The sequence below is a fragment of the Parasteatoda tepidariorum genome, chromosome 1, assembly GCF_982258835.1.
Source record: "Parasteatoda tepidariorum strain Cologne lab strain chromosome 1, Ptep-v5.0, whole genome shotgun sequence".
Lineage (NCBI taxonomy): Eukaryota > Metazoa > Arthropoda > Arachnida > Araneae > Theridiidae > Parasteatoda > Parasteatoda tepidariorum.
The window spans coordinates 12,140,650-12,150,839 of record NC_141755.1 but is presented as its reverse complement, the minus strand read 5'-3'; the positions used below and the strand labels follow the sequence as shown (position 1 = coordinate 12,150,839).

At 27.2% G+C, this 10,190-nt stretch overlaps 1 protein-coding gene across 1 annotated transcript; it reads left to right on the top strand.

Moving 5' to 3' along the window:
• The first annotated feature begins 125 nt into the window (after positions 1 to 125).
• On the top strand, positions 126 to 8,078 carry Sod1 (Superoxide dismutase 1). Its single transcript, XM_016072015.4, has 6 exons — positions 126 to 168; positions 260 to 342; positions 2,060 to 2,156; positions 2,830 to 2,899; positions 4,794 to 4,911; positions 7,852 to 8,078. Exons 2-6 carry the CDS (start codon positions 280 to 282, stop codon positions 7,957 to 7,959), a joined length of 456 nt encoding a protein of 151 aa, XP_015927501.1. The 5' UTR covers positions 126 to 168; positions 260 to 279; the 3' UTR covers positions 7,960 to 8,078.
• The last annotated feature ends 2,112 nt before the right edge of the window (positions 8,079 to 10,190 follow it).

Sequence of the window (10,190 nt, the reverse complement as noted above, 5' to 3'; positions counted from 1 at the left end):
AAATTTTACAGTAGTCCGAAGATTATACCAAATAATCGATTGTTAAAATACTGCCGGTAATCATCGATAGTTATAGCGCTGATTCTAATCTTCTGCTTTTTAATCTTGCACTTTAGAACGATTGAAAAAAAGTTTTCCTGTACACAGTTTCTAGTCCCTGGAATCTTGGTAATTTATTAATTCGCACTTCCTGTTTTTACTTTAAAAATCCTTCTTCATATTTATTATTTGTAATTTTTATGTTCTTTTTTTTCTGCAGTCAATATTCCATTCAAAATCATGAAGGCTGTTTGCGTATTAGTTGGTGAAAAAGTTAAAGGAACTATTCATTTCACCCAAGAAGTAAGTGGTGTTATATAATTATACTTAACATGTTTGTAAGTTCGCTTATTTTTTTATTTAAGCTAGAAAGCTTATAAAACTTAGAAAAGTTACTTTCTGACATAAATGGGGATTATTTTTGAACTTATGAAGCCTGTATTTAAATATAATTAAGCGAAATTCTTTTACTAGTAGAACTACTTTTGAATGTTCATGTGACAGATTGGGAGGAGTGTCTGTTTCTTGATTGTGCTGCTAGTCATTTTTTTCATTGTTACCTACGTTATAAACTTTCACAACAAAGTTATATGGAAATATTAATAAATTAAATTAACTCCACTTTAAAGTGAGTTCTTATTATCGATTTTCTATTCTGTCTAATAAGTAAGAAATAAATAGCACACTGAAGTGTTCTAAATGCTTCCATATTATCGAATTTTATGATCTAACACTTATGATTTTTTTTACAGAACAATGCAGTGGAAGCAATTAATTCTTTAATTGCTTCCATTGGTAATATTGATTGAATTTTTCTGCAGCTATTAAAATGGTTTCTTGAAATATTTAATTGTCAAATGAGATAATGGGTACTTTTAAATCTTGAGGTATGGCAGAATAATCGCCAAGTCTTGGCAACTTCAGGGCATCTACAAGACTAAAAACATCACAGAAAAAGATCAATTTTAATTGTAAATTTAAAATCTATTAGGCACCTTGGCGATTGTTGTTGGCGCGACAGATCATGAGACGGAAATATTCCCTTTTTCCCACACCATAAATTTTCAGGAAACAGTTTCTTGGCAAGAGACTCAACCACTTTCTTAAGCGGTCTCTACTGCTAACACTTCATTCTTTGATGGAATGATTTTTGATGACTAAATACAATAACAAACTGGTGAATTTCTTAACTTTTTCTATTAGATAGGACAAGTTAACAAAATTCCTTAAAAAAAAACAAGTAATTTTCAGATCTATAATTGCAAAAGAAGTATTTGTTTCATTATTATGTATGAACAAAGATTAAAAGTTAAGAAATTTTGTTAAATGAATTATATAATTTCTCATTTTGTGTTAATATGTTACAGAAATATTCTCTGACTATTGTCTTTTTTTGAAATCCTAAACATTTCTTTTTTTTTTTTGTTATTGATGGACTATTTATTCAACAATATATTCACTTAATTCCAAATAATGCTTGAACAGATGGCAGCATATAAGCAGAATTTTTAAAGAAATATGTATTTAAAAAAAACAAACAAAAAAAACAATTTATTTAAAAGATGTGAATGAAAGGGAGAAAAGTTATTAGAATAAAAGTTTTTCGAGCAATTATTATAGAATAAAGTTTTATTTATTCTCGTATATAGTTTTAAAAAAAATGTTTTCACTTTTTCATTAAAATATATAAGATAAATGTTAAGAAAAAAATATCTATATTCGTCAAAAATATATTAGAAGACCAATAATTTTTTTTGACCCAAAGAATTTCATTTTTTTTTCTAATTTAATTTTGATTTAAAAGTAAGTATAATTAAATATTCTTATTGTGCTCCTATTTTTTTCCCCCCTATTTGTCTTTTAGTTAACGCATGTATTCTTGAAAGTTAACTTAAAAAGTTTAAATATTTTTTAATGAATTGATGTGCTTGTTTGTAAAATTAGCCTCCTTTTAATGTCAATTCTCGGAAAGAATGTAATTTTACAATGTGGCATAAATATACTCTATATTTCTCTTTAGGATGGGGATGGCCCAGTTACTGTTACAGGAGAAATAGAAAATTTGTCTGAAGGTTTGCATGGCTTTCACATTCATGAATTTGGAGATAATACAAATGGTATAAATTTATATTTATTTTTTGTATACGAGAATGAAAGTTAAAGCATCAACATTTGATAAATATTTATTGAATTGTACTTAAGTTTATTAAAATAAGATCAAGATTCGATGTTTATTTTATTGTTTTGTTAATGTTAGAAACTGTTTATATTGTTTTATTACAAATTTATTTAGTAGAGAAGATGGCTTATTATGGATCTTGTATTATAGATTTTTTAAAAAAAGTGAATATTGAAAGTTTACAGAATTGTGTGAATTACAAATCTATTTAGTTGAGAAGAATGTTTATTGTTCCAAATAATTTTTATTCAGTTTCAGCCCTTCAAATAGTTTTTTTATATTAATTACGTGTAGAAGATAATTTCTGGGAAACTTTTTTTTTTCCAATATAACAAATAAGTTATTATCTGACTTGTTATTTAAAGGATATTTCCTAATTTTTGGCTTTTATCTTCAGAAATATCTTCTAGAACCTTAAACTGAATTTAAGAATAAAATTAAGCAATTTTCTCATTGTAATTTTATTTTTTTTAATGTAAAATTTTCTTAAAAGAATTTCTAAGATTTTTAAACCCTTTTCATAAAATGTATAGTCTTAAATTACTTATATATCAAATCAAATTGTTAGACTAAAATTTCATGACTGTAGTATTATATTGTAAATTTTTTAGGTTGCATAAGTGCTGGTGCACACTTTAATCCTCATGGTAAAGAGCATGGAGCCCCTAATGACGACGAGAGGTTTGTACATTTATTAAATGAAAAGAGATCATTAAATCTTTATTTAAAATAATATTTATTAATTACCAATAACAGATACAATTTTTAAAGGGAAAAAAATAAGTATTCACTTATAATGGATATTTTTATAAAATCAATGTTGAAATTCTATGTGAGTACGGATTCTTTTAAAGATCTGTGGGGTAAACTGACAATGAATAACCCCAAGGCTTTTCAATTTGCTTCTTCTGAACAGAGCAGTTTAATTTAAGATTTCATTATATCTACTCCTATGATTCTGAGATCATTTTTGATCCAGTCTGACTCACTTGTGTATGGTCAACCTTTTCCGGTAGTCTACATTTTTGAAAATGTTAGTTTTTTGTGGTCTTAATTATAATATTAATAGATATACATCCTAGCTATGTAATTCTGTATGATTTGGTTGCTAATACTTGCTAAGTAGTACATGATTATACCTGATTCTCCTAATGTTATTTACTTTAACTATTAAGAAAAATTTCTAAATAGTTAAGGTAAATAAGGTTAGAAGAATTCTTGAGCATAAAATTTCTTTTAAATATTTGTAGTTTATTTTCTTTTTATTTATTTTTTGTCCAATTTTTGTAGCCATCTACACATATAATAAAATAAGAAAAATTTGTATCCTGTATATTGGTTTATAAGTATACCATAGGCTCTAAAAAATATGACATTGAGTATAAAGCTAAATTAGTTAAATTTATACAAATTACGAAGCTCTACTTTTAATTTTTAATCATATTTTTATTTCAGAGGCATTTAAAAAATGGAATTTTCTCATTGGTTTAGCAGAAGTCATTGTTTTAAGCTTTTAACGATTAAATTTTGTTAAATGTTTTAACGATAACTGAAATGTTTGTTAGCCCTAATTAAACAGGTTGTTTATTACACATTCTGTAATACTTAATTATTTTCATTCGTTACGCAGGTCATCTGAATGATCAACATGTCACCAAAATAGTATCTGAAACTACATGTTTCTTTCATTGATACTTATGCTTTTAAAATATGTTACCATATTTAAAATCATTAGTAATTGAAATAAAATATTTGGTATTGATGAACAAAATTAAAGGAGAAATAGTACTAATTTGTTGAGGAAATATTTTAAAAAGATATATTATTATTAATGCTGATGAATATTAATTTTGGTAACCTTTGCTAATTGAAGTAAAGTAATAATCTATGTACTATAAGGCAAAAGTAGTGGAAAATGGAACTAATTCATCTAAAAGAGTGTCAAAAATCAAGAAACTAATATTGGCAGCACTAATGCTTTATTTTGGTAATAAGTACTTATTGAAGTAAAAAAATATTCTATGGTCTTCAAAGCAAAATTAATGGAGATAATTTACTTATTGGTTATGTGGAACCATAAAAAGTCCTCATACACCAATGACACAAGGTATTATACAAAACAAATTTTTTGCATTTAAGACTAGTTAAGTATTAAAAATTATTTTATTTTTCAGTTACTCGTGTACTCTATCCCTCATTGCAATTTCAGTTTTTTTTCTAATAAAGTATAAAATTGTATAGTTAATGTTATAATTATTTTAAAGGTGTTGGTTCCGATATCTAAAGCATAACAAATTATCTTAATGATTGATTTTTGCATTAAAGTTTTAAATTGATTTTTTTTTCTTTTTTAGAAAATCAAATTACTTAAATCTTCAATTTTATAGCAAAATTTTTGACATTGATATGCTTAATTTACTTTTCATTTTATTTTTAAAAATGTCTGTAATTTTTAAAAATAAGCCATTTTACGTAATATTATGTTTATTTATTTTGTGATATTAATAGAATCTTGTACAACATTTAATCCAGTTTTTTTTCTTGTAATAAGTTCCAATCTTTAATTTCTTATTAGACATGTTGGTGATCTTGGAAATGTGGAAGTTGGTAGCAATGGAATTGCCAAAGTTAATATTACTGATAGTCTAATTTCTCTCACTGGACCCCTTTCTATCATTGGACGTTCTGCTGTGGTAAGAAACATTTTATTTTTGTTAATGATTTCTGTCTTGATGGGTTTTTTTTCTTCTTTTTTTCATCCTTTAAAACTAAATTAGTATTGAAATGTTGTCTTGGTGGTTAGAGTGGGGACTAAGATTCTTCAAATGAATATCATTCACATGAATGACTCTCCAGAAAGTATGATATTCAAGCATATAAAGCATGGTTTATGAAGTATTTTTTTAGTTGGTTTATTCATAAAATTAAATATTATTCAAACCTAGTTATGCATTGTATCCTCCTTAGTTTCAAATAATGATAAAAAAAAAGGGCTTAAAGATGCTTATTTCTTCCCCTTTTCCAAAATGAAATATTTTTCCTTCACCGTGTCAATTTTTGGCACGAATTATACATGTGTGGTTTTCACATTGTTCTATTCAACTTTTTCCCAATTCATTCCACCACAATCCATTTCGGCGTATCGTCGGCCCTTTGTTTTTGCATGTTTGATGAAATGCTTGCGAGTCCACCATACTGAGCTAGATTTGGTGGGAAGGATGTTTGCACTCTTATATGCAACTCTGCTGCATTTCGCCAGAAATTCTCAGTTTCAGGCTTCATTTTCTGCCCTCTGTAATTAAACTGAAAAATCGTGAATTTTCGCTGATCACGAAGACATTGCCAAATTTTTTTCATTAATAAGGAAAGATGCATTTATATCTCTTGTTAAATTCATCGTTGGAGAAGCAATCTAAATGGCTTTTCACTGACAATCTAAATGGCTTTCTCACGCTTTTCTATTTATAGATCAGTATCATAATCCTATAATTTGTTTTGGGAATCATTCACTAATTATGTTATTTCATGTGAGACATATCCCCAAAGCAATCAAGAATCACAAAGCTTCATCACTTCGAAATTTTCATCTCCCTTTTATTTATTTAATTTAACAGTGAAAAAGTATTGAGATTTTAAATCATAAGATTTTTTTACACTTGTATTGTACTTAATTACTTTTACTGATTTATTTTATTACTTTTAAAATTTTCAGTGCTCTTAATTTGTTTTTTGATAAAACTCAATAATATGTAGAGGCAAGATTTTAAAGTAAGATTCGACGGACTTTCACTGTTTTAAATGCAGCAACAAAAAAAAAATCTTATGTCTTTTGTTATTCAGATTTGTTTTACCAAAAAAATTTAATTCATCTAATGAATTGATTTATAAACAGTTGAATTAAAAAAATTCAATTGTCGCAGATTTGTTTAAATATTATTAGTGTCGGGACCGTATAATAATTTACTTATTGTATAAGTTTTGGTGATGGGAATGTAAAACGTCAAATGAAACAATATGGCAATGAAACATCTTCTTTAATAGTAAAAGATAACAAACCATCAAGAAACTCACAAACTCCAATTAACAGGTTATTCGTTAAAAAACATTTAAAAGTTGTTATTAAAAGAACAATTGAAACTTAAACTTTTGATTGTAAACATCTCATACTGCAGGTGCGCGTCACCAGGTAGAAATGGAATATCGGTACTAAGTCTCGGGCGCTGCACAACAACCCTCTTGAAGGCAAACTGTCATCTCCTTAAGTACTGGACATCAACCTTCTCACTCCCTTCCTTGGCCACCGGTTGATGCTCCTCCGCCGGTATTCATCCGTGCAAACTATTTCGGTTCGTCCTTCTACCTTCGGTCTTCGATCTAATACTCGATCCTTCTATTTCACATCGTCTTTTCATGCTGTCTCAGCTGTCGCAACCAACAGCCTATACACTTATTTATTAAAGTAATTATAAATTTAAAAAGAAAAAAAAGAACGAGCCTCTCAATATTTAATATATTCGAAATTGTGTATAAATTGTTTTTATGATGGTGGCTTATATAATCAGGAAAAAGAGTTCTTTGTCAGAAACTAGTTATTTTATCATGATCACATAAAGTATTTGAAAATTATTTTGCATTTTGTTAATGTTTATATGGAGAACTTGCAATTATGGGTGGAAAATTTTTACATAAGGATTTAAAAATATTTTTTGGAAGGGCTTTTTTGTTGAAAAATTTTGCTATGCACCTGGTACTTATAATAATGTTGAAATTTTATTTTTTGCCTATCGTAGGATATTTGTACTGTGTTTTCATAAATAATAAGCAGTAATAAGATGCTTATATAATAAGTTATGTATGCCATAAAATGAATTTCATATATTTCTACATAGACAATCCCTTTAAGTCATACAGATAGTAAATAATATGAATTAATTGTACCAAATATTGTCTAATCGATTGAATTTTGGATCTGGATTAGGTCTCAAGAAGTTATATTTTTATTGTAACATTTGGAATAAAATTAGCCTTTACAGGACACAGATAGAAATTAAATATTTGAGCCCAACCATGACAATAAAATTGTTTGTGCCTTCTAATTTAAAAATTCAGGGCTTGAGTTCCTGTTCTTATTGTTATGTTGATATATATATATATATATACAGTACAGAACCCGTTATCCGGAAATCAGAAAACCGGAAAACCAAAAAACCGGAACGAAATTCAATACATTTTCCCGCCATTTTTTAAAAAAAAAATTTTTTTCCTCATAAGATTTTACGATTTTTCTTTCTTTTTTCAAAGATGTTTACCTTACCATCATTTTGGAAATAATCATTAGTGTATTACTTCATCTTTTTTTCTTATTTTTAAGATTATTTCCAAATTTTTTTCTTTCTTTTTAGTTGGGTTTAACAATAGAAAAAAAGGCTTTTTGTAGCGATTCAGAAAACCGGAAAAATCAGTTATCCGGAATAGCGATCATCCCGACCGTTCCGGATAATCAGTTCCCTACTGTATATATATATATATATATATATATATATATATATATATATATATTATATATATATATATATATATATATATATATATATATATATATATATATATATATATATTAAAAATATTTTTAGGTTCATGCTGATCCAGATGACTTGGGAAAAGGTGGTCATGAATTAAGCAAAACTACTGGCAATGCTGGTGGTAGATTAGCTTGTGGTGTCATTGGAGTTTCAAAGTGATTAGAGAGATTGAAGTCATTCCTTCAGTTAACAATTACAGCTATGAAATTATAAAATATTATACTTGTTATGTAATATGGTTGTAAAAACATTAAACTATTTTCATCCTTATATAGAAATTGATCTCCTATTTTTGTTTATTTAAGTTATAGTGCAGTGTACCTAAAATAAGTGTAATATTTTTTTTTCCAGTGTAAGATTCTTTTTCTGATTCACAATTTCCGTCCTTTTTATTATTTTTTATTTTAATGATTTACCTATTTTGCGTAATATTTCCAAGAACGCTGAAAAGTAACGTCTTTTTGTTATCCTGTAGAGAAAAAAATTATCATACCCTTTTGAATCTGTGTAAAAATTAATAAAATAAGACTTTAAATCCATTGATTGAATTGAAATTGAGGTCAAGTGCTGGCAAATGAAAGTTTCAATGTGTTTATTAGGGATTATTCACTGAAGTTTTTGAATTTCAGAAAATTTCTGCCAAACATGCTTCTTGCTGTCATAATTTTTAAGCTTTTGGATGAAACAATCTGTAAATGGGTAACTCGCAACTCTTTGTTTAAATTTTGAAGTAATTAAATAGTTTATACTGATGGTCTGCTAGTTGAAACTTATATTTTTTTTTAAAGGAAATTCTAATTAGTTACGGAATAATTAAATTCCGATAAACTTATCATATTGTATAGTAATGACTTTTCTGTTTAAAAAATTCTAATGTCTAAAACTAGTAATGAGAAATGAAATATACAGTATTTGAATCATTTATTTGGTCTAAGGTATCTTGATAAAATTACCAAATTTTATCACATATTACAAAACTATATTTTATTTATTGATTTTACTGAAATCATAACTGAATCGCTTTGGTGAGAATTGCCCAGTTTTTTGGTATTCCTATAGGTCCAGAAACTGTAAATTATTCCATATTCTGACAGTTTTGACCATACTTTTGTTTTTATTCTCAGTGTGGTGTTTTTACTAGAAAATTAGCAAAAATTACGTTTTTTTTAACATTATTTGACCACAACAAAGCAAATATTCTTCTTTCATATATCTATTTTTTGGTAATATTTTTATTCAGTATTCATCGAGATTTGCCGATGACCATATTTGTTTTATGGGACAGTAAAAAAATTGACTGTCTTCATCTTGTCTTCAAATATTTTTTTTTATTTTCATTTATCAAATGGTTCATTATTTTATGTAATGACTAGAATAATAAGTATAAAATCGTTTAATCAATAAAATATTGTTGAAAAAAATCAGCCTGTTGCGAAAATGATAGCAACAGAATTTTTTTTATTGACTTGTTGAGAAAATTATAGCAACAGAATAATTTTATTTTTCATTAAAGCAACTGAATCGTATCCTTATACGTATATACTTAATTCTACAAAGATTACTGCTTTTTATCTTACTTTTTCGAATTTGACAAATGTATTTCAATATCCGTCCACGTTTACTGAATCAAATATCTCATTGTTCCTTTGTCAAATAATAAATAAATTAGTTTTATAAGGTTGATTGATTTTTATGCACAAAAATTATTACACTTTGGTTATAGCTAGCTTGATTTACAGATCAGTTATATGCTTGTTTCTTGATACTATATTTGACAAATCATACTTATTTCTTAGCTGCCACAATTATAAAAAGAAAAAATTTCTAGTGTTAGTCAAATGAAAATTGCAGCAAGCATTTTCTTAAAAGGAACATTAATAATTCACATATTAAAATTTCTGTACTCCTTTTTACTATAAAAATTCTTCCCCCCCCCCCTTGTTCCTGGTTTCCCCGAGGGCTTTTGCGACACCCATAACAAAATGTCAAGCATTTTCAGACCGTGGGCAAAAAGGTACTCGAGAGCTCTCTAAGACATAAGTAGCAAACAATATCGATTGATTTCGTAAAATCGCAGATTGCGACTTCGAATAATATTGTTATGAACTACCGATCTAGGTAAAAACATCCGACTTTAACTCGTATTGTACGATATCGCAAAAATGATGTGGATATCGGCAAGGCCGGATTAACCATTAAGCACACTAAGCACGTGCTTAGGGCACCAGAGGATTGGGGGGCACCACAAAGCCTAACTAAATGTTCGCAGTACATTTTTTTTTTTTTTTGAAACATTCATAATATATTTATTATTTTGAGCTTCCATTTTAAGAGTAGATAACAACCATTTCTAAGTACGAAATTTCACATAATAAAAGAAAAAAACGAAA